At 48.6% G+C, this 24745-nt stretch overlaps 3 protein-coding genes and 1 long non-coding RNA gene across 13 annotated transcripts in view; 1 reads left to right on the forward strand and 3 right to left on the reverse strand.

Moving 5' to 3' along the window:
- The window catches only part of LOC107323920 (lethal(3)malignant brain tumor-like protein 3), a 40991-nt gene extending 39111 nt beyond the window's left edge, over window positions 1-1880 (reverse strand). For 2 of the 5 annotated variants that reach the window (XR_014935304.1, XM_015883482.3), the window contains exon 1: window positions 1696-1880. The gene's annotated coding sequence lies outside the window, so the exon portion shown is untranslated. The remainder of the gene's footprint in view (window positions 1-1695) is intronic. The other 3 variants (XM_085518474.1, XM_015883477.3, XM_085518472.1) reach the window with 3 other exon arrangements.
- LOC146758133 (uncharacterized) lies at window positions 1710-4228 on the forward strand. Its single transcript, XR_014935305.1, has 2 exons — window positions 1710-1833; window positions 3634-4228. It is a non-coding gene; the product is annotated as an uncharacterized LOC146758133 (long non-coding RNA).
- SRSF4 (serine and arginine rich splicing factor 4) lies at window positions 3822-14020 on the reverse strand. Of its 5 annotated transcripts, XM_085518475.1 has the most exons (7): window positions 13885-14020; window positions 11295-11439; window positions 9316-9458; window positions 8348-8460; window positions 6421-6635; window positions 5483-5566; window positions 3822-5315 (listed from the first exon to the last, which is right to left on the reverse strand). In XM_085518475.1, the coding sequence occupies exons 5-7, from the start codon at window positions 6627-6629 to the stop codon at window positions 4562-4564; spliced, it is 1047 nt and encodes a 348-aa protein (XP_085374601.1). In that variant the 5' UTR covers window positions 6630-6635; window positions 8348-8460; window positions 9316-9458; window positions 11295-11439; window positions 13885-14020; the 3' UTR covers window positions 3822-4561. The 5 variants fall into 5 exon arrangements, with proteins under 5 accessions (XP_085374601.1, XP_015739141.2, XP_015739142.2 ...); XM_015883655.3 differs by lacking the exon at window positions 11295-11439; XM_015883656.3 differs by lacking the exons at window positions 11295-11439; window positions 13885-14020 and adding an exon at window positions 10012-11214.
- A 621-nt stretch (window positions 14021-14641) lies between these two features.
- On the reverse strand, window positions 14642-19866 carry MECR (mitochondrial trans-2-enoyl-CoA reductase). 2 transcript variants are annotated; one of them, XM_015883657.3, is made up of 10 exons: window positions 19727-19866; window positions 18293-18390; window positions 18085-18216; window positions 17175-17318; window positions 16996-17098; window positions 16470-16572; window positions 16127-16200; window positions 15949-16009; window positions 15421-15487; window positions 14642-15310 (listed from the first exon to the last, which is right to left on the reverse strand). In XM_015883657.3, the coding sequence occupies exons 1-10, from the start codon at window positions 19855-19857 to the stop codon at window positions 15147-15149; spliced, it is 1077 nt and encodes a 358-aa protein (XP_015739143.2). In that variant the 5' UTR covers window positions 19858-19866; the 3' UTR covers window positions 14642-15146. The 2 variants fall into 2 exon arrangements, with proteins under 2 accessions (XP_015739143.2, XP_085374609.1); XM_085518483.1 differs by lacking the exon at window positions 19727-19866 and adding an exon at window positions 18804-19050.
- Window positions 19867-24745: the final 4879 nt, after the last annotated feature.

Below are 24745 nucleotides of genomic sequence, written 5' to 3' on the forward strand. Positions count from 1 at the left end.
TCCTGTAGCATCAGGAACACAGAAGGGCTGTCATGTACTACTTGGAAAGCCTCTGTGATGCAGGCTGAAAGAGACAGGTTGTTTGGTTTGATCAGAAATCAAAACTAATAATGAATAAGACAAGGGATGCTCCGTTTATAAATGAAACACCCATTCTATTGGCACTGGACATAACACTCTGCCCATCACCACGTTCCCTCTGACTCACTGTACCAAGAGGAACACATCCACACACACATGCTTTACCTGCTGAGTACAGACAGTGCTGCTAATGAGGAAGGCCTGGGGTGGATGGAGCCCCATTTGCTGAGCCAACTAATTGATTCCAAGTGCCAGAGCTTTCAGCTGCCAACATTCATTAACAAATAAACATTTGATATTTTTTTTTTTTTCCCCACCAGCTTCTGATCTAATTCTTCCATCCACTGTGCTAACCCTCTTCCTTTCCTCTGTCTGACGGAGGCACGTGGCACTGATACAAGCTGTGGAAGGCTGAGAAAAGGCAGAAACACATTTGTTGTTATAAACCATGAGAGAGGGGGAACTGTGTGTGTCAGGAGCAGAAGAAGCGATGCTACAACTCAGGAAGCACTGGGTTATTCCACAGGATAACTGCAAAGATGTGGAGTAGCTGCTATGGCATTTCAGTCTGGTTTTGGCCCAATCTAACTGTTTACTTGACATTCAAATCCTGAAGTTCTATGGATCATAGAGCTCTTTAATGACTCTAGGATCACCAAGGGGCAGAATAAGGCAAAAATCTGAGCTCTGCAGCTCAAGATGCCATAGTATGGATAAGGACAAGATGCTTACAATGAGAATATACCCCCAAATCCACAAGAGCTGTCTGCAGAGCACATCAGTGCACAACCACACATCACATCTGGCTCATTATCAGTCTCATCACTTCTGTGCTCTTCTGGAGAACCTCTGCTATCAAAAGCTTGACAGCATTACTCCCTCATGTAGAACCTCCATCTACATCCAAGCTCAACACTTGGTTAAGCCTCCAAAACTCAACTTTTTGCTGATGTTCCCCCATATCATTTCTCAGCTCTTCAGCCTCCCCATGCCCAGGTTTCCTCATCGAGCACAAGCCATCAATATTTGGGGATATCAATCCCCACAGCCCACAAACTCAGGTGTATGTTTGGCGGCCCTGCCAGGCAGGGGGGGGTTGGAACTACATGATCCTTGAGGTCCCTTCCAACCCGGCTCATTCTGTGATTCTATGGGGGCTGTGGGGTTTATGGGGTCTCTATGGGGATCTATGGGGTCTCTATGGGGGGGGTTGGAACTACATGATCCTTGAGGTCCCTTCCAACCCGGCTCATTCTGTGATTCTATGGGGGCTGTGGGGTTTATGGAGTCTCTGTGGGTCTCTATGGGGTCTTTATGGGGGGGTTGGAACTACATGATCCTTGAGGTCCCTTCCAACCCGGCTCATTCTGTGTGAAACTCATCTTCTAACGGGCTTCTACGTTTGTGGCAATACTAACACGATGACAGGAGGCAGAGTTCGGCATTGAGGGAACAGCAGACGAAGAAGCAAAGGGCACAGAGCTGTGCAGAGCTCACAGCTCATCACACAGCGGGTTTAGAGCTGCGCCCTGACGGCGGGAGGCGCCATCTTCCCACCCCGCCCCGCCGCCCCCTACCACAAGATGGCGGCTCCCCCGTCCCTCAGTCACTCACCCCACACAGCCCGGCCCGGCCCGGTTTCCACACGCTTTTCTTCGCTCCTCAACCCCGGTAACGTTTAACAAACCGGCGGTGGGCACAGCGCATGTCTGGCTGTGCCGGTAGCGGCTCCAGGCCCCGGCTCCGATGGGGGTAAGGAGGGGCCGGGCAGAGCGGGCGGGGCTGGGAGGGGACGGGGCGGCTCCGGCCGTCCGAAATGGGAATATGGACACAGCCCCGATTAGTAAAGGAGCTCCTTACCTTGTGTATGGCCCAAAATATTCATGTATGCAACCTCAGATTCATTTTTGTGGCTTATAGAACATCCACTATTGGGCACAGTGTGTGTCTTAGTCGAGTGTTTTGCCATGTACTTCCACCCTCACAACACCCATCCTGAGGTATATGGGATAGAAAGTGCTAAGCGTCCTAACTAAGAACACACACTTCATTGGTGGTCAGACAGCAAGAGAAAACTGCTTGTCTATACTTAACGAGTCTCTGTATCTTATTAGGAAGGATTTAAGGTAATTCACAGAAATGAATCACAGAATGAGCCGGGTTGGAAGGGACCTCAAGGATCATGTAGTTCCAACCCCCCTGCCTGGCAGGGCCACCAAACATACACATTTACTACATCAGGTTGCCCAGGAGACCCCATAGATCCCCATAGAGACCCCATAGACCCCATAGATCCCCATAGAGAACCCATAGAGACCCCATAGATCCACATAGAGACCCCATAGAGACCCCATAGATCCCCATAGACCCCGTAGAGACCCCATAGATCATGTTGCCCATGGCCCCGTCCAACCTGGCCTTGAACACCTCCAAGGACGGGGCATCCACAACCTCCCTGTGCAGCCTGTTCCAGGGCCTCACCACTCTCCTAGTGAAGAACTTCCCCCTAACATCCAACCTAAATCTTCCCTCTTTTAACTTAAAACCATTTCCCCGTGTCCTGCTATTGTCAGCCCAGAACTAAACATCTCAAACATTAAAGGATATTAAATATCACTTCGCAGAGCATTCTCGTGTATGACATTTGATAAAGCCTGAGCCACTCACCCAGCCCTGAGCCCTTACATGCTACAGAAATATTGCCTCGAAAGCTTCTCTTGTCATCTATCACCCTTTCATCTTTGTTAATGTGGAAGCTCGAGTTTCTAATGATCCAATGATACAAAACCTACTTGTTCCTATGAAGTCAACATCTCGTTGCAAGAGCTGCCATCAGAAGGATGGTCAGCAGCTTGAGATTTAATGCTGCTAAAGCTTAGAGCAAAGGCTTGTTGGTGCCAACCAAGTCTGTAATGATCTCGTCTTACCTGGTTCGGACTGACACCTTTCCATTTATAACGTCAAGTTTCATGACCGAAATCCCAAACTCACAATCAGAGATGAGGAAATCAGAGAAGTAAACAGCTGGATCAGCTTTGTGTCCTCCTGTTGAGTGGATGCCTTTAAACAAGTTAAACTTGGGGGGCAGAGTGAGCTGAAAGGACTTGGGGGGCAGGGAGAGGTTGGACTTGGACTTGGAATGGGCTGAATGGAGTTGGGGGACAGAAGGAGGACTATGGACTTGGGGGGCAGAATGGAATGAGTGGACTTGGGGGGCAGGATGCAATAGCTGCACTTGGGGGGCAGGATGAGCTGAATGGACTTGAGGGGCAGAAGGACACGACTGCACTTGGACTTGGGGGGCAGACTGAGAGTGAGGTGTCTATGGGGCTCTATGGGCTGTCCATGGGGCTCTATGGGTATAGAGAGTAAAGTGTTTTGGTACAAACAGTGATTCCTGTTGAATCTAGCAAGTGAAGTGGCTGAAAGAATGATCTTCTTTGTGTTCTGGAAGCTGAAGCACGGCTCCATTTCATTTATACAGACAATAGAAAACAGGCTTGTCATCTTCATTATGGTTCAATTTCTTGTATTCTTATTGCAACGTTACAGCTCTAAACACTGTAAGTGCCTCTGAAGAAACAAGTTAAAATAACTCGATTGTATTCAAGTGCTGTGACTACGTACAAAGTGACTTTACAAACCCAGAGCCCGTGCCTTAAGAGTGACTGTTCGGCAGATTCAAGTTGACGCTGATTGATCTACAAACCACAACACAATTCAGGTTAATCACCATCGAGTGTCATCGAGCAAAAATAGTCTTTATTCAAATCTCATGGAAACAGGGATCACTGCACTTTGCAAGACGGGAGGGGAAAAATAAATTAAAAAATTAATAGAAAACAAAGATATTGTCACAATAGCAGAATATGGAGCTCTATTTTCCCACTGTAAGTATCTTTTTTATCCCCTTTTGTGCTGTTCACAACTTGGGAAGTCCAAAAAAATATGAAACAAAAGTAGTTTGAAACTTAAGACTCAGCACTTGCACTAAATGGCAAACAGCAAAGGGCAGAGATTCAAGGGCAAGGATTGAAGCCATTGTACCTACCTATATCAGTCAGCATTGCAATCCCATAGACCCACTGATACCTATCAGTCATTGCAATCCCATAGACCCACTGATACCTATCAGTCATTGCAATCCCATAGACCCACTGATACCTATCAGTCATTGCAATCCCATAGACCCTCTAAGGTGCAGCACTCGCTCCCTGCAAAGCTCCTCCTGGACAATGGGGCCGTTCCAGTGATGTAGGAAGAACTGTGTCCTAAGGGAACCTTGTATTGAATAGAGCTGAACAGCCTGGCACCAGGGAGCATTACAGGGAGTGAGCACTGCCACTGACAGTGACACACACACCACGGGGCAGTTAAAAATATACAGCATGGACATGTTCTCTACTTCAATCACTTGTGCTACAACTACCAACACGTACAAAAGATTTCTCTGACTGTCCCAAGTTTGCCTGCAGCAGGGTTAGGATCTGGAGCGAGACCTCGACCGCGATTGGGAGTGTGACCTAGAGGCAGACCTGGACCTGGAGTGGGACCGAGGTTTTGAAACAGATTTTGACCTGGAACGGGAATCTGATTTGACATTTGGTTTCGACTTGGAAATAGACCTAGACCTGGAGCGAGACGCCACGTGGGCAGCTGCATCCTCACCCTCAGCTTTTGCTTCCTTTTTGTCAGACTCTGATTTTAGATGCTCCTTTTCTTTGGACACTGAACGCTCACGGCTGTCCTTCCTCTTTTTCTTGCTACTCGCTTTGCTGTCTCTCTTGCTGCGCCTCTTGCTTTTCTCACTCTTGCTGCAGCTCCTGCTTCTACTCCTGCTCTCATCCCTGCTTCTCTTCCTGTTTTTCCTCTTCTCCTTACTGTGGCTCCTGCTCCTACTCTCATTCCTGCTCTTGCTCCTACTTCTAACTTTGCTAATGCTCTTTTCCCTCTCTTTGCTTCTACTCCTCAAGCTCTCCCTCGTCTCTCCCCTGTCCTTGCTTCCACTCCTGCTCCTGCTCTTTTCCTTGCTGCGGCTCCTGCTCTTTTCTTTCTCATCGCTGTTATGGAGAGCGCCCTCAGATTTATCTTTACTTTTGTTCCGCGATTTCTCTGCGCTCCTGCTGCGACTCCTACTTTTATCCTCTTTACTTGGAGTCCTGCTTTTCTCTTTTTGGCCTCTGCTACGGCTCTTGCTTCGACTACGGCTCTTGCTTCTGGAACGGGACACAGACCTGAAAAGGCAAAAGCAACAGACAGCTCCACTTCAGTGCAGCCTGGATTTGACAGGTGCTTAAATACCGTGCACGAGTTAGGATAAAGAAAAACACTTCACTTAAGTGAGAAGCATCATCCTAAATTGAAGCAACTAACCCCCATTTCTTTCACCACAAAGACATACCTGGATCTTGATCTGCTCTTGGAGCGGCTGCTGCTGGCACTGCGGCTCCGGCTCTTATGAGAATGCCGGCTTCGAGAGCGAGACCTAGAACACAATCAATCAGCTCAATGTCAGCATGTGCCCGTGGGGAGCTTCTGGTCTCCTGCAGGTAAAAGCCCACAGCATTAAAGCACCTTTCAAGGTCTCCTGGACTTTTAAATAAACCTTGGAATCCTTATGCAGGAGACACAACACACCAATGTTTGCTTCACTAAAAGGCTGCAAAAGGTCCACTTTATTTTGCAGCTTATTATTATGAACCAGTTATACAGCTTCTATCTGCTGACCTGCACACAACACTCATGAGTGAAGACATGAGAGAACAGCAGGAATCTCAACAGATTGAGAGGAAAATCCACATGAAATGGAGCTTTACATCTGTGAATGTTTTGCAAACAGTAGAAGTTTGCCTGAGTTTTATTACACAGTTCTGTCCTCAAATGGAATGTGGCAGTGCTGATCAATACAAAGTAAGCAGTACATCTCTACAAACAGGGAATGGATGGGGTTTCCAAACTGAGGAAGAACTGTGAGTCCTGGTGCCTAGAGCAGAACACAGTGTTCAGAACCGTAGTGTTAGAAATACCTTCTGCTTCATTCTCTATGCACAGCTCCACCTGCCACACAGCATTCCTCTGCAAGAAAGGAAGGACTACAGACTTAATGGAGCTGGGAAGAGCAGTAGCATGAGGCCGTGTATTTAGATAGCTGAGACATACATTCACTAAAGAAAACACTTCTGATACGAGATTTCTCTTGGTGACTTCCTGGTAACTCTTAAGTTCCCCAAAACTTCATTTACTGAGAAGCCAGAACACTTCCAAGGTGTTTTAGAACCCGCTTCATGTTCATATAATTGCAGTTAGATTCAGCCTCAGTGACGCCACTAGGAAACATACCTTGAATGGCTTCGGCTTCTGGAGTAAGAGCGGCGCCGTCTTGATCCAGGTCTGTCTTCCACTAATCTAATCTTTCTGCCATTTACTTCTGTCCCGTCCAGCTTTTCAAGGGCTCTTTTCATGTCAGAATAGGATTTGAACTCAATCACACCTTCATTTTTCCTTCCTTTGTGTGCATCTGCATATGTCACTTCCCCTGCCTGACGCATATAATCCTAGAGGAAGAGGACAGAATAACCATTGCCTCATATCCAGAGTCAGGCTTCCAGGCTCTACTCATCTCTCAGTGATGCTTGCACAGCCTCTTCTAGTCACACTGATGTCAGCAAGGGTTTTAAACAAAGAGCATTTGCGGTACCAAAGCCAAAAGTTCCTGAGCAAGCCAAGTAACACACTAAAATTTCACAGATTTTGTGTGATAACAACTAAGGCAGCACTGATAATTCAAGCCAAATAATTTAAGGTCTCCCATCTAAAGTCTAATGTCAGTATGGTTGGGCTATGATAAATCACAGAAGTGTTTCGAGAAATAGATGCTTGTTCTCTAAATCCTGTTTTCAAAGGTAACTTGGGGAAAGGAACACCCTTAAAGGTTGAATATGAGAAGGCCTCACACAGACAAGAAGGCTATAAAGCAAGCAGACTTCCCTTTGTCTTCCACCTAGGTAGTAAATCTCACTCTGCTGGAAGAAACCCCCACACAAATAGGAGCTGAATTCATTTTCCCACTTCATGCTACCTGGCTTCTCTGTTTCAATTACTAAGCAGGTCTGTCCTGCTCAGAGCAAGCTGTCCCAGGGCCATCTCAGCCAATATCTACTTCAGCTGCAATGGAAACAGCGCACAGAGATTTGGTTCAGTCTGTTTTTGGCCCAGCTACTCCCATCTTAATTACACTACAACGAAAGCTATTCAGAGAAGCAATGCATCCAGTAGAGAATTAATCATGCCATGCTCTACTTACAATTTTTAATACCAGAAGCAAAGACAAGCTATTGATGGTGTGAAGCATTAACAAAAGACATTTGAAGAATCTCAGTACGTACCTGAACTAGTGTTACACATTCAATTACAGACCAGTCTGTACTACGTCAAAGTTTGTTTAGAACAAATTTTACACATCCTTAAAAGAGAACCATAAAAAAAGCGTGCCTGTAAGAACAAGTGTTTTCAACCATTGCTGCTAAGTTCAATAAGGAAACACTGTCTTCCTGCACCTACTATTGGAATGCTGCTCCCTATCCTGCCCCTCTATAGTCCGCTATGCAGATAATCACAGGTCGACACCACATCCAGGGGACTCAGACACAGTGTTACCCAACATTTCCACTGCTGAGAATTGCTTTCCATTCCTTCCAACTTTAAGACAATGTTTACTTTAGGCAGAGCTGGTTGCTCATTTGGGAAGCATCCTCTCCCTGAATCAGCCTTTAAAGCAATTTTTCATGCTGTGGAAATTTTTAAGAGAGGAATTGTGCAACAACGAGGCTATCTTTTTCCAAAGAGCTCTCAGAAGCTGATGGTTAATTTCCAAATAGACATGGGCAAGCTCCTTTGTCTCTGCTGACTCCTACCATGGCCAGAGTAAAGTGTTTCCATAGGGCTTAACCATAATAATCAGCTGTAAGTGATGGTTTCTTAAGGCAAACATTCTCCTCCCACCACCTGAGGACACCAAGCCTGCAACTGCAGCTCCCAATGTTGCATGCCACACTAATGACTTTGTATACACAAATACACCTCAAGACTGACTTAATGTGTGTATTGCTTCAAAAAAATCTACTTGTTTGCCTATGAGCACACCAATTTACTGACACGTTGGAGTTCAAAAAGCCAGGCGTATGAGTTTTCTTTGATGAAACACAAGCTAACTTTTTTACCCTTTGTGCTCTTTAACAGAGAAAGGGTAAAGAAAGGGGCCCCATACCTTAAGATCTTGCCAACTGCAGCGGCTTGACAAATTTTCCACAATCAATCTGTATTCTGTACGGGTAGGAGGACCGTACTTATCTCTTCCGCTTCTTCTATAACCATATCCACCTTTAGGAGGTGACAAGCAGACAGCAGTACTTCAAGCAGGGAAATGGAGCACTCAGTCTACACCCCCCCAACAAAAAACGTTCTGCCCCATCTGTTTCCAAATGCATCCCAAATTCACACCCCCACGAGTCTAAAAGGAATAAATCCCCCTTGTATAAAACGTCACAAAGACCCAGAGAGTTAAAAATTATTACAAGCCCATAATTAAAGCTATGTACAGAAATATAATTAAGTTAAAATTAACATGCAATTAAGTTATCTTTAAAACAGATTGAAAGAAGAAACCAAATTAAACCAGTTTACTAATGTTACTTACATTGCTTATAAGTTTTCTGAGTATTTGATATGAATAAAGATTTTCAGGCACCTATTTCAGATTAATCTCATCTGTCTCTAACCCTTGGGATCCTCACCACCCAGGTCTAATGGGAAAAGGTTGCAGTTGTCACATGGCTTCCTTTTTTTGGTCAGCCAAGGGCCACAAGTTCAAAGAGTCACTCATGGAAAGGTAACCCAAGGTCAGCAAATGGAACAGGCAGTCATCTTAGCCTCAAAGGACTCTTAATTAAAACATTGAGGTCTTTGTTAAAGCTATGTTCAACATCACATTGCAAAGAAATCATTAAAATAGTTAAACAAAACGATAATAAAATAGTACAAGAAAGCGCGTTTATTCATTTATCCATTAAAACAGTTTAATACAACAAGTTAAATATTCAGATCAACAAGTTACATTTACAGTTACAAATCGCTATTCACAACTTCATATCATTTTCTTGTAAAATTACTTAATAATAATAATAATGCAAAAGTATTTTATTTAAGTCACTGATACAAATGCATTGTAGTGCTTACTGCGTCCAGAACCATAACTGCTGTCACGACGTGGGCCTCTGGCATGCTCAACGATCACTCTTTCCCCACATAGATCTTTACCATTTAGCTCATAAACAGCATCATCTGCATCTCGCAGGTCATCAAATTCAACGAAGCCATACCTGGAGAGACAGGGGGAGAAAACAAAGAGACAAGAATCGCTTAAAACTGAGCCTGGGGTCTTCGTGTTCGCAACAGCTCTCTCTCTGCAGAACCACATGGTGGTACCTCTCATCCTTTAGGTGAACACCAGCTGCATTCCTGGTTCTGCTGAGAAGCTGTGTTAATTGAAGTACCCCACGTGGAAATGCTCACCTACCTATGCAAACACAGTCTGTATGCTGTGCTCAAAAGGCCAAACAAAACAAATATGAAGTCAGGAAAAGGGGTTTTCTTTGGCTCTTAAATAGACACATTTTACTCTTGACTGTGGGCAGTAACAGCCCAGAAGGCACTTGATGCCCACCAGATTTCTACAAGCCCAACGCTTCAGAGAGCAGGCAGAGACCAGACCTTGCTATGAGATTAAAAAAGAGTCCAGCAACAGGAACCAGAAATGAATTCAGAAATGAACAGAAGCCACCTGCAGCCAACACAGTGCAAAGACAGCCCAAAGAATCACAGAATCCAGGCTGGAAAACACCTCCAAGATCATCTGTCCAACCATCCACCTACCACCAAGATTGGCCACTGCACCACGTCCTTAAGTTCTGTTGTTGTCCACCCACCAAAACACCCTCAAGAAGGTCCCATAGAGAGGATTGTGACTGGCCAAACATCAGCTGAGAGCACTGGACTTCCTTCTTCTTTCTCACTTGCTTCAAAAGGAAAGTCTTCTTATCTACCCCTATGCTGTTCATCCTATTCACCAAGGAGAGCAATAGCACAGAAGTAGCCCTAGAATAAGATGGGTCAGCAACACCAAAATCACACTCAATACCACTCGTAAATGAAATTACTGATCCACCTGTTAAATATGTACAATATTGCACTGGATGATCCAAACCCGTGAATTAAACCCATTCAAAAGCAGTTTTACACCAAAGAAAGCCACAACTGCTGACACAGCTTTAACTACAGCAATCTGAACCTGCTGTTATTTGACAGCAGGGCAAGTAAATCTTCTTTTAAACATCTACTATTGCTACTTCATATGTGGCATAAAACTACTTACTAAAAACGTCAACACAATTTACTCCAGATAATGTGAAGCTACACCATTTTCTGCTCTAGGATAAGAGGGGGAAAAAGAAATTGGAAGAGAATTTAACAGCTTACAGTCCACCCTAATTCATGCGATGGCTTTGAGTCCTCCTGCTCCTACAGTCAGGACAGGGAATATCAGGGTGCTCAAAAGGAAAAGCATCTTCAGACTGCTTGAAACATAACAGTCATTTCAATGAGTTATTGAATTACAACCTCAGAAAACATCCAAATTTCAGTGTTTGAAAGTGCTTCAGTAATGTTAAAAGTTGCGACCAATGGTCTGCCAGCAGAACTGAACACCTTAAATCAACAGGAAAATAAAGTCTCATCTTATTCAGCTCCATTAATATCAAGGAAGAGAAATGCATGAAGCCTCTGGGACAATAAGAGCAGCTCAGTGGAGTTGTCACTCCTGCCATCCAGCTGTGCTGGGTGTCACCATTTCGTACCACCAAGTTGATTTTTAATACCGGCTGCTCTCACTGAAGTTAAACATTTTGCAGAGAAATCAAACCACTTCTTTAGGCAACAAACACACTTTTTGAACTTAGAGAGATGAAAGAATCGAAGCTCGAAGCTTTCGGCTTTGATCTCTGCTCCTCAATGCATTGCAGGAGTTACATCCCTCCTCTTACAAGGATTTCTCCAAGGCGAAGCCATGAACACCAGAAGCTGCTCAGGGTGATGAGGGGCAGGTATGTACACAGACAGAATTATTTGTTAAAGCAAGTATGATTGCAAATTAGTCTCACCGCCAGCAAAAGCTTCCAGCTTTCAAGTTATTACTGCTGGTTTTTCCTCAGAAGATATAAAAAAAAAAAGCAGGCTGAAAAGTCCAATTTTCTGGTCACTTAATACACACAACTGCCGTGCACAGCTCCAGATGTCCGTGAAGTCCTGAGTAGGAAAATACGTGAGAACTATATGAGCATAGAACCAGAAACTTCAAACAGGAATGGAAGGAGCTACAAGGAGGAGATGTTCATTCTCTGGTCGTTCCCTCAGGTAAACGTTGTTCAAAGACTTTGAACTGCAAGCTTAAGTTACAACTAGCAGCAAGCAAGACCCAGCAAAGCCTTCAGAACTTCGCTGTATCACATTCCAGTCTCTCTTACTGCTGAAGCACTTCAGCTTAGCTGCTAAAATACTGACAGGCTGATCTCCTGCAGGCTGAGAACTGCCAACAACCCACCAGCTTCCAGAAGAAACTGAAAGACTCTACAGAATGAAACACCGTGCAGTCATTTTTAATCGTTTGCTAAGCGCTACTAAAAATAAGCTGACAAGAAAGGATCATTGGGCAAACAAAGTGATGGAGCAAACACTGAACACGAGGCAAACTCGAGCAGAACAGCAGCAAATCTGATGGTTTGAGTTGATGCCCAACTGGAATCGAAGCACGAGCCACCAGGAGACCTGCAGCTTCAGGATAACACCCTAAAAAGAGTTCATCCTAGAAACACATGCAGAGCTCTATCTAACCCACAGCTGGAGTAACCTACTATAGAAACAGCAGGCAGCAAGGCAGATGATCACACCAAGCTTCCTGCATCCCTCCAGTTATCCACAACCTTTGAACTCACCCCAAGTGAACTTTAGTGTCACATTCAGGGTACCTGCACTGTAGGTATAGGCTGTGTCTTCCCTTTCACTCTGCAGCCCGTTGCAGTTGGCACTCAAGGTATCCTAAGTGATGCTTCCAGCTTAGGCCACCTGAGCTCAATGCAGCTCTCCATCGAGCACTTCTAAATGCATTACAGGGCCGATTCTTAAAAGTCATTTCTCAATACAGAAGGAGGACAAGCCCATTAGGTGTATCAGAGCTATTTGGTAGATCTATATCTGCTAACAAAGGATGTTCTCCTCCACTGACATCTGCCTATATAGCAGAAGCATTTCCCACAGAGGTTTCATCAACATGAAAACAAGATACTCCTTGAGCTTCAACGATGTGCAACTGAATATCTGAGCAGGCTAAAATATTATCCAGCTAAAACATCAATATGTACCCACTTTGTTTTAATAACTGCTTTGATTTGTCTTACGAACCTGTTTTACATCCACCTCCCAGTGGATGCCCAACAGAGCCACACAGACCCTAAGCCATCCCAACCTCCAGCGCACCCCAATGGCACCAGCACCACGCATCCTGCCCCCACCCCCCCGTTACAATGGAAACCAACACACCTCAACCCCACCACGTAACCCCCAAATCCCCTCACATCCCCCCAAACCCCCTCACATCACCCCAAGCCCCTCAACATCCCCTCACGTCCCCTCCACATCCCCCAAACCCCCTCACACACCCCCAAACCCCCCCCCACAACCCCTCAAACCCCCCTACATCTCCCCAAACCCCCTCATAACCCCCCCAAGCCCCCTCACATCACCCCAAGCCCTCCCACACCCCCACACAGCCCTCCAAAACCCCTCAAACCCCCCTACACCCCCCCAAACCCCTCCACACACTCTCACATGCCCCCAAACCCCCCCCCAAACCCCTCCACATCCCCCCAAACCCCCCTACATCACCCCAGACCCCCTCACACCCCCCAATCCCTTTCACATTCCCCCAACCCCCCCCCCCCAAACCCCCTCACATCCCTCCAAACCCCCTTACAACCCCCCAAGCCCCCTCACACCCCCCCACAACCCCCCAAGCCCCCTAACACACCCCCCAAACCCCCCAAACCTCCCCGCATCACCCCTACATCCCCCCAAGCCCCCCCCATCCCCCCAAACCCCCCCACAACCCTCCAAACCCCCTCACATCCCCCCTACATCCCCCCAAACCTCCTCACACACCCCCAACCCCCCCCCCAGAACCCCTCAAACCCCCTCACAACCCCCCTACATCCCCCCAAACCCCCCTCACAACCCCCCAAACCCCCTCACAACCCCCCAAACCCTCTCACACACCTCGAAACCCCCCCACATCACCCCAATTCCCCCTACATCACCCCAAACCCCCTCACAACCCTTCAAACCCCCTCACATCCCCCCAAACCCCCCTAAACCCCCCCACAACCCCCCAAGCCCCCTCATAATCCCCAAAACCCCCCACATCCCCCCTACATCCCCCCAAACCCCATCACCCCCCCCTCAAACCCCTCTACAACCCCCCAAACCCCCTCCCATCCCCCCTACATCCCCACAACCCCCACCCCCCATCTCCCCAAGCCCCCCCAAACCCCTACACCCCCCAATCCCCCTCCCCTCCCTCCCATCTGCCTCCTCCCCTCACAGCGAGGCCCAGCCCTCCTCACAAGGCCGCCGCTTTGCGTAAGGCCGGGACCGAATCGCTCTGTACCGACCAACCGTGCCGAACCGAGCCGTGCTCACCCGTTCTTCAGATCCACCTCGAGGATTTTGCCGTAGCCCTTGAAGAAACGCTCCACATCCCGCTCCCTCGCCTGGTAACTCAGCCGGCCGATGTACACCCGCGGCATCGCGCCCGGGGGGGGCGGCGCCAAACGGCGACGTAACGTCACGACGTCGTGCGGCGCTGAGTGTGGGGGGGGAATACGTCAGCGTAAGCCACGCCCACCTGTCTGCCTCATGGGTCTTAAAAGGGTCATGGCAGCAGTGGGCCCACCTCATGGCTCTTAAAAGGGTCGTGGCAGCAGTGGGCCCACCTGGTCTAAAATACTGACCCCAGTGTTAGGGTCCAGGGGGTCACCTCAGCATGGGATTCCACCCCAGTGTTAGGGGCCACCTCATCATGGGATTCCACCTGCACCGCAGCAGACTGTTCTAACGTTAATTAAATGCCACGGATCTCAGTGCCTCATTCTTTTACTCCCTATCAGAAGACCCCAAAAGCCTGATTTTTGCCCCCAAGAATGTGAAGAGGGACTGTAATTGTTATACGGGCTATTGTTCAAAACAAGAAGCCCATCCAAGCACAGAGCTGCCCACTCTGCTCTCCATAAGGTCCTGCTTGAGGCTCCAGGTGAGCTGCCCTAACCCTAACACTAACCCCAAACCCCACAGTGCTAACAGGGCAAAGCCCACCAGCGCCTCCCTATAGGAGCTACGGGATTTCCCAGCCCTGAGCTTGGAACAGGGAGAGTTTACAGGAGCTGCTGGAGCAACAGAATGAGCACATCAATGTTTATTGGCAGAGTCTTACAAAAATAGATATATCAAGGCATTGATTTCCAAGAGGTTTCCCTGCGTGTTCCACCATCAGAAGTTGGGGTGGTTCAGTAACAGCAGCAAAACTGAATTCAAGTCCAGGGCTTGGCAAAATCACATTGTTGGGGTGAGCCCAGGGGGTAGAAAATGTACCAACGTTGTCCCACATAACTCCAGCCTGCATGAATGCCCCAGCATTGAATGTAGGTAGGGAAAAATTAACAATAAAAAAAGGAATAATAATACTAATATCTTCAATAGTGGTTTTGCAATTCAATCTGCTCCTTTCCCTTGAGATGGCTGAGGGAAGAGCCCAGGCTTTCAGCTGCAACAAAGCTAAAATGGGACCCAAGTCTCCCTCCAGAAGCAAACCCAGCCTCTGTTCAGTGCAGCCTCTGCAAAATTCCAGAGGCTTTTAATACCTGAAATAAGAAAAAAAGGAAAAAAAAGAAACAATTTTTGCAAGGTCAGAGCAGGAGGATCTGCTTGGAGGAGGTGAAGGGCTGCATAGAGGCTGCCAGGGCCTTCTTGAAGTCCTCCAGTGGGACTGTAGTGCAGGTAGGAGCGCTGAGCTGTCCCTCCCGCACCATCTGGCACAGGGTATCCACCATGCTGGCCATGCTCTGCTTGTCTGTGAAAGAAGAAGGTGGCCCCTGTCACCAGACCTGCCTGCTAACCTGAACGCTGACCCAACCCAAACCCAACCCCAATGCATCCCTAACCCCAAAGCCTGCAGCTCACCATGGTCCTTCTTCCACTGTGTCATCCAGAAGCCGCGCAGCCTCACGTCCCTGAAGATGAAGGCACTCTGCAGAAACAGGAGATGAGATCTGTCCCCTTCACCCTGCTCTCAAGTTCTTGTCAGCATGAGGAGCATCACTCAGGGCTCTAATTTGGGACAGATCCGCTTTGACAGGTTCACACTAATGAAACACCACGTGCTGCAGCACTGAGCTGTGTCTCACTGGGATAAAACCCAGTTTCACATCAAGGAGACACACACAGCCCCGGCATGCAAGAACAGTTTGCACCAGGACAAGTTGGACACTCAGCATCTGTGGGGTTGTTTCAGTGCAGGGACTTCAGAGCTGTCCAAATCTTCCATAAGTGCAACTGAGAGATCTACAGCAGAATGCAAAGCAGCTCATCCCATAACAAACCCAAATAAAGACAGAAATTTGGAGGCTCTGAATGTGACATCCAGGCTGCAGAATGGCAGAGGATGCATTGAACTCCTGCAGATGTACCCAAGAGCATCCCTACACTCACCACTGGCACCGTCACAGGCTGCTTTGCCATTCCTCCATAGGTCACCATGGTCCCTTTGGGTCTGCAGGAGGAATAGGGCCTTGGGTTGCCCACAGTCCCCATGGTGCAGCTCTCCCCCATCACACCCCAACCCACATGCCCTGGAGCAGGCTCTGAGCCCCCCCCCAGCCCAGCTCACTGCAGGTGCCGCAGCATCTCCGTTGTGCTCCTGCCTCCAACGCAGTTCAGGGCAAGCCGGGGCTTTGGGATGCTCTGCAGGAATAAGGAAGGGAGTCCTTCATTAGCACTGTGCAGAGAGCTCCACTAAGCCCATTTGTATTAATGGCTGGGTAAATATATGAAGCGATTAGCGAGTGGCTTAGAGAACTGTATCTATTCCTAATGACTTACAGCCCAGATGTCACGCAGCCTGCCCTGACTCACAATTGCTTATTGCAGGCTTTCCTTTTTGCTACCCCTGCAGCTCCAATCGAGGTACTGAGCTGTGGGGCAGCCTCTCGGATGGCTCCACACTGAGATACCTTAAATATCTCCTTCATCTCCGGCTTCCTCAATGCATCCTCCGTCACGATGTGGTCTGCACCCAAGGCCAGCAGCCGCTCCATCAGCTGGGGAAGGTCAGGTCTGGAAAGAGAGAGGCAGAGATCAGGGCATCCCTCCTCCTCTGTGCTGTTCCCTTAGTCAACAAAGTGTGTGACCTTGTCATAAAAGGAGATTAAATTCATTAACCAGGACCTTCCCCATGGAACCGTGCTGGCTGTGACCAATGCTGCACTGCCTTCCAGGTGTTTCTCAATAACTCTCAGAATAATCTCCATCATTTTGCCAGGCACTGAAGTGAATCTGGCAGGCCTGTAATTACCTACAAAAGCCCCAGCGATGCACAGACCACGCAAACAAACCACAGGAGACCGAAATAAAACAGAATCAGATCCCTATGATTGAGTCTTCACCATCTTCTCCGGGCTGAACGTGCTCAGAAGAAACCTCCTGCCCTCACACTGTGCCCAGTGCCTCCTTTCCCCTCTCCCACCCCACAGCACTCACCTGTCCCTCACCACATTGATGGTCTTGATGCCCATAGCCTTTGCAATCTGGATGACAGCCTGCCCCACGCCGCTGTTGGCTGCATTCTGGATGATGGAGTCTCCTGGGGAGCACAGGTTTGGCACAGCCACGTGAGCTCACACCCCCACCCTCCTGCATGACTGCAGCACACAACATACCCGGTGCCAGGCTCTCAAAGTCGGTCAGCATGCGGAACGCCGTGCAGGGGTTGATGCTGAGTGTGGCAGCACACAGCATTGGGATGTCGCTGGGCACCCGCAGCAGATTGTCCTCGGGGAGCACCGCGTGTGTCCGCCACGTCCCTGGGCAATGGGGAAAAGACACCATTGGGAGACCTTGCACTGTGCCTTAACTCACACTATTGCAGCACAGCCTTGCAGTGCAAGGGGTAAACATCATATTGCAATATATTAAACCTCTTCCTGAATGGTTGGAGCCAGAATGTTTACATGAGTAAAGAAAGAGAAAGCCAATTGTGTCTGAAACAAGGTGCAGGCTGGATATACTTACATCTGATTTAACCCCTATCATCCACTTACTATTTTTCCCCCCTTTAATGTTTAAAAATCTCACATTTAGATCTTAACTAGATGGCTTTCGGTTTCCCATTAAGTCAAAAAGCCTTTTAAGAAGAAATAGGGAAGGAACAAGCTGTTACACTAAACGGGAACTGACAATTTCTCTGGCCAATTGGCGTGTTGGAGCAGCACGAGAGGCATTTGTTGGAAAATAAATTCCCAAGCTTTCCCATCAGAGCACTATTAGGGAGGAAACTGTAATGAGACAGAACTGCCCTTGCACAGGTTAAACGCTTTATCCTGTGTCTTTACAGAGGCCATCAGCAGCCGTGACAAAACACGCTTGTTTCCAGAGAACAGATTGCTGTGATGCTCTGTAATAGTGCAGAAGGCCCATAAAGGGTTTGCACTATAGAAGAAGTAAATGATTGCTGAATTAAAGCTGAACACACGCCTTCAGCACACAGCAGTGGGCGCTGGAGAGATGGGGGCTCTGCATCCCCAGCCCCTATTCAGGCACAGGGCACCCAGGGCCCATCTCCAGACTCACCAAGCCCAGCATCAGCAGGGATGATGCAGTCCCCAGGACGCAGTGCCATCACACCAGGGCCCACCTCCAGCACACGTCCAACACCTTCATTGCCTGCCACAGCCGGCAGTGGGGCCAGGAGGGCATAGGTGCCTGCAGGGAGCAGAGTGAGAGCCACACACAGAGCCAGGATAGGGACTGAAGCACATGGTGGGCAGCAAGGAACTACCTTGGATCATGTTGATGTCGGCCGGGTTGATGGGCGCTGCCAGCATCTTAATGAGGACATCTGAGTGTCCCAGTGCAGGTAGCTCCAGCTCCTTCAGCCTGGTGGGGACACAGGAATTGCAGAGAGGTTCATTCCTGTATTACATCTCCAGTGTATCAGCCATAAGCAAAGCAGTGCTACTTCCCCATTTACATTGCGACACCCAGCAAGAACTAAAATCTCAGTAACTAACAGGGCACTTGCACTGCTCCTCTAGCACATCCTGTCCAGAGGAGGCACCAAACTGTGTTCAGACCCGTGGTAAATGCCCTTACACCATAGCTGGGAGAGGCAGAACCCCAAATCACCCAAAGCAAGAGCTTCAAGGCCACCAAGTCAACCCAACCCACTGAGTGCCACCACCCAGCCATGCCCCTGCTAGTCAATATCTTCCCATCACCAAACCACTCAGCCCATTGCTGCTGTGCATGGGGAATTGCCATTCATTTTTTGGCTGCCTTGGGCCACACACCTTCCAATAAAGAAGACATAGGGGGTGTGCAGGGCCATGCCCCAGTGCCTGCAGATGCATCAAGCAACAGTCACACCATGACACACAGCGCTGGGATGAGGGAGCTGATGGCTGCCTGACCTGCTGCAGGCCAGGGCAAAGCCATCTCCAGGGACCCATTAGCAAGATGAGGGCAATTTGAGCCACGTTTAAGAAGTGAAGGAGGTGGCTGGACCCCGGTGCTGCCAATTTTCAGAGCGGTTATTTGCTGCAATTATGTGCTGCTAAGTGAGTGTCATTAGGAACAACTGCACCGAATTTCCTTCACAGCTTGTCCTGCACTGGCAATGTGGTTTCCCCTTCTCTGTGTGCTGCCCAGGGGGTGGAGCTACCCTGGGACCCCCACACTGTGTATCCCCCAGAAGCTTCACATCACCCCTATTCTTACCCATGCACCCCCACCTACACCTGCTGCCCCCCATTGCAATACACCCCTTATACACTCACCCCCACACAGCTGCACCCTCTTTGCATCCCCTGCCATAAACCCCCAAACTTCTGAACTCCCAACACTCCATACAATACACCCCCCTTGTAATGCAGCTCTCCATACTTGCACCCTTTTGCAGTGCACTCCCCCCATTTCAATTTCACCCCCATAACTGCATCCCCTGCAAGAATGCACCCCCTATATCTGCACCCCGTGCAATGGACCCCCTATATATGTACCCCCTATATCTGCATCCCCTGCAATGAACCCCCTATATCTGCACCCCCTATATCTGCAATGGACCCCCTATATATGCATCCCCTGCAATGCACCCCCTATATCTGCAACCCCTATATCTGCACCCCCTATATCTGCAATGCACCCCCTATCTATGCATCCCCTGCAATGCACCCCCTATATCTACACCCCCTTCAATCCCCCTCTCCCTCCTTACTGCAGGACGTCCTCTGGCTCCCCGTGCCGCTCATAGAGCAGCCCTCGCGGGGGGGTCCCAGCGGCTGCACAAATCGCCCGTACATGGGGATCCCGCATCCCGCACAGCGCCCGCACCGCCGCCCGCTGCATCCCGGCCCCGCACGGCCCGGCCCGGCCCAGCACGGCCCAGCACGGCCCCCGGTATCGTCACGGGGGCAGCCCCACCTCCAGCCGGTCGGCTCCGCCCTCGCTTGTCCTTAAGGCGGCCTGGAGTCACGCCGGGCTGTGCCGGGTCGTGCTGTAATGCCGGGCTGTGACATTCGTGTCTCCGGTGATATTCAAGGTCGGGATGGACCGGGCACCCTGATGGAGCTGCTGGTGTTCCTGTGCATAGCAGGGGGTTGGACCACATGGCCTTTAAGGGTCCCTTCCAATTAAAACATGTCTATGATTCTGTGTCTCTATGCCATAGCACACCTTACCATGCCATACTGTACCTTACTACACCATGCCATGCCATACTGTACCTTATTATACCATGCAATGCCATGCCATGCCTTACCATGCCATGCCATACCTCGTCATTCCATTCCATGCCATGCCATGCCATACTTTACTATGCCATACTGTACCTTTTTATACCATGCCATGCCATACTTTACTATGCCATACTGTACCTTATTATACCATGCCATGCCATGCCATGCCATACAATACCATACCATGCCATACCTTGTCATTCCATGCCATGCCATACCATGTCATGCCATGCCATGCCATGCCATGCCATGCCATAACATACCTTACCATGCCGTACTATGCCATACCATAACTTACCATGCCATACAATACCATGCCATGCCATGCCTTGTCATTCCATTCCATGCCATGCCATTCCATGCCATGCCATACCTTACCTTACTATGCCATACTGTACCTTACTACCCCATGCCATGCCATACTGTACCTTATTATACCATGCCATGCCATGCCTTACCATGCCATACAATACCATACCATGCCATACCATGTCATGCCATGCCATACCTTACCATGCCATAGTATGCCATACCATACCTTACCATGCCATACTATGCCATACCATACCTTACCATGCCATACCATGCCATGCCATACCATACCTTACTATGCCATACTATGCCATACCATACCTTACCATGCCATACTATGCCATACCATACCTTACCATGCCATACTATGCCATACCATACCTTATCATGCCATACTATGCCATACCATAACAACTTACCATGCCATGCCATGCCATAGCACCCTTTGGCCTCGTCTGTTTGCACACCGATGTATTTTGGCCCCAGCAACCCTTCCCCTTTTGCCTGTCCCATCCCCAGCCCAGAGCACTCTTGCTCCTTCCATGCACAAAGAGCAGCAAAAATGCTCATTGCGTGGTTATTTAAAACAACAGACAGCACCCGAACCAGTGAAAGATAAAAAAGATCCTAATAGTAATTTAATCCACTGTTCGGTATAATTGTCTTGGAGGAAAGATCTCATTTATTTTCCCAATTAAAGCTGATTACATTGGGGGGAGGGGGAGGGAAAGGGAAGTGAAGGTGCTGCGTGTGCTGCATGTCTTGTCATTGCAGAACTAACTTCTTACAAACATCATTTCCTCTTTGAAAAATGAACTGAAAATCAAGGGCAGCTCAGCAGGAAAGATGAAGTGAAAGGCCAGAGTCAGCCAGCATCGCGTTGTTTTAATCATAATAAAAAGGAAAAATAACATTTTGGGGTGTGAATTCCATGATAGGAGGAGGAAGGGAAAGGCCTGATCCAACATCACCGCTGTTGCATCCCATGGCTGCTCCATCACAGGAGCACATGGGTACTGATGGCACTGATAAAACTCAGCATCACCATAAGAGATACACAGCAGTGCTGGGACAAGTGGGTTCTTAAGCCCATTTCCTTCCCCCACTTCATAGGATTCCATTCCCTCAGCACAAACCCTTTTTCCCTATGTCTGGTGGGACCCCAAGAACAGCTGTATCCTGGAATTACATATACAGCCATGTTTAAGATGCAGCAATGTGGGTGAGCCTGCACAGTGGGAGGCTTGGGTGCCCACACTGAGTGGCAGAGGGTTAATAACTAATTACTGGAGCAAAACGAGACGCCTTTCCATAAGGTTCAGAATATATGCATTTGCAAATCAGGGCTGGCAGACTATTTATGATTATTTTGTTAATGTTTCTCCTGTAACAAGCACAGTTTCCTGGTGATTAATGGCTGCTTCATCTCCCAGAATTGCAGTTTTTTTTTCCTCTGGGAGAGACACATAGAAACTTGCATGAGAGGGGTTTGGGAGTGCTGGAATGAGGATGGGGCTGAGGTGGTGGCACAGACAGAGCTCTGCCAGGAGCTGAGTGATGCTCCCAGCTCCCCTTTGCCTTTTCCTGCTTAAAACCAATGAGCAAAGCTTTGTCTTATCCATTGGCTGATTTGGGTTAGTTCATGGCTGGAAAGCAAAATGAGGGCTGGGTTTGGCTGTGCACACCTGGGGATGGCCTGGCCCAGAGCCCCCAGGGCTGCTCATGAGAGCTCAGTGGTGACATCCACTGGGATCCTGTGTCTGAAACATAAGGGGACTAGGGGAAATGGTTTGAAGTTAAAAGAGGGAAGATTTAGGTTGGATGTTAGAGGGAAGTTCTTCACTAGGAGAGTGGTGAGGCCCTGGAACAGGCTGCACAGGGAGGTTGTGGATGCCCTGTCCTTGGAGGTGTTCAAGGCCAGGTTGGACGGGGCCCTGGGCAACCTGATCTATGGGGTCTCTATGGGGATCTATGGGGTCTCTATGGGTCTCTATGGGGATCTATGGGGTCTCCTGGGTAACCTGATCTAGTAAAGGTGTATGTTTGGTGGCCCTGCCAGGCAGGGGGTTGGAACTACATGATCCTTAAGGTCCCTTCCAACCTGGTCATTCTGTGATTCTGTGATTCTGTGTGGGACACAGATCCAGGGAATCACTTGCTGAGCAATTCCAGGCAGAAAGCAGCAAATTGGTCAAGTGTTTTCTGATTAGACATACCTGAAAACACAAAATATATTGAGCTTAAAGAACCACTTCTATAATCCTTAGCTTACCCCTGAATCCCTCATTTAACCCTCTGGCAGTGCTGGACCATCCCATAACCCCTTCTGTATCCACTTAAAGCCATGCTTGTGCCCAGTGCTCCATACAGCAGCAGCTGCCAGCATGTGGCTGCCCAGGATTAATTTCTGTACACATGCCAATGGCTGAGCCTTGTGCCTCCAGAACAGCCCGTATTATCATTTCTTTTTGCTATTCCCTTCGAATTGTTTCATTCGGAGATAATAATAATAAAAGAAAATAATAAAAGAAACGGAGCGCTCAGCAGCTAACTGAGGATTGATGAGTTCTGATCCTCTGCCAATGAGATGAAAAAGGAGGCTTTGCTGGAGCCATCAATAAGGGAAGGAGCAGACAAAGGATCCAGCTGTGCTGTGAGCAGTGGGGACCCAGAATATCACCGTGGTCCTTTTGCAGGGAGAGAAACACCTGAATGCAAACACCTTGTGCACACTCGTGCATGCACGTGCACTAATATCCTTGCACGTGTGTACACGTGCACATTCCATACAAGCAGAGACCCCTCTAGGCAGGGGAAAGCCCTTGAAATAGTTTAGAACGCTGAGATATGAATCAAATCAGCACCTTTTTCTGCTTCTTTTTGCTGCCTTTTAAGGTTCCTTCCAAACTTTCTTCCTCCCTCCCCTGCTCCAGGTCCCCACGTCTCCATTCTGCCCCTGATCACAGCAGAGCAGACACTTTCCCAATGCTGCAGCAATATGAGTGCAATGGGAATCGGTTGTTCCCCAGGCTCTGCTGGTGCCTCAGCTCAGCCCTGCTCAGCCCCAATACCCGACGAGCTCTTTGTGTTGCAAAGTGCCGAGCTCATCCTTTCTCTGCTGGAGTTTGGAAGAGCACCAAAGCAAAGCTGCCAGGAGGACAAACAGCGGGGGTGAAGCTGGTGCTCCTCAAAGTGAAACCCAATGGAAGAAAACAAACAGGAAAAGTGGTGTCATCCCCAGAGTAAGAAGTAATAAGGAATGCCAGACAAAGCCGTGCTCCCTCCTTTGCTTTGACAAGGCAAATCCACGTGCTTGGGATTGTGACCCTGTATTAAGCTCTGCTGCCTTATGGGTGATGCTCTGGAATAGTTTTTGAGCTCTACCCAGTTCCCCATAGGGAAACCCCCAATGCATCTGAAACAACACAGCATCACTCGCTCTAACGCCATGTCACACCACGTAACACCCTGCAGCATCTTCATAGCTCCGGGAGCTCTCCATCCTTTGCCATGCACAGGACCATGAGTGGCTCTGCTGGTTTATTTGGGTGAAGGCACAGAGTTATTTCATCCTTTCAGGCGGTGATAACTCATCTAATAGCCCCATTACATCCGGCCCAGCGCGGGCGCCTGACCGCTGGGCTGAATGAGATCAGCTGTTTTGTCTGCTAAGAAAGAGAAGGATTTGGGGCATTAGGAAAAGGCGGTGATTTGAGAAAATAGCGGGGGCTTATTAGAGGTAAAGGACTGGATGGTGGTGTAATAGGGAGAGAGATAGAAAAAGAAAGAGGGAAGAAAAGGGAGGGGAGAGGGAGAGAGAGCAGCATGGGGGAGGTAGAGGTTTAGGGGTGGGAGTCCCACTCAGTGCAGGGCAGCTCCTGCAGCCCACCTGTCCCATTATGGGCCAGCCCCGCTTCATCACTTTGCCCCTGTTATGGCACTGCTGGCTCCCAGGAGGCTCAAAAGCCCCAAACCCTGATCCAGAGGAACCCAGAGATGCAGTGAGGACACAGGGCTGTGTTGCAGGCTGCCGTCACCCTGGAGCTGCAAACATTTATCCTTGGAATGGGAATGAGGGTTTTCGGCAGAGACCATTTGCAATCACCGAGAGGCCTGCGTTTCTTTTTTTTTTCCCTGCAAATGACTGCACTTGAAGAGTGATTACTTCATTTTAGCTCGATTGCTCC

Source organism: Coturnix japonica, chromosome 17, assembly GCF_054131305.1.
Source record: "Coturnix japonica strain WE chromosome 17, WE-NBRP24, whole genome shotgun sequence".
Taxonomy (NCBI): Eukaryota; Metazoa; Chordata; class Aves; order Galliformes; family Phasianidae; genus Coturnix; species Coturnix japonica.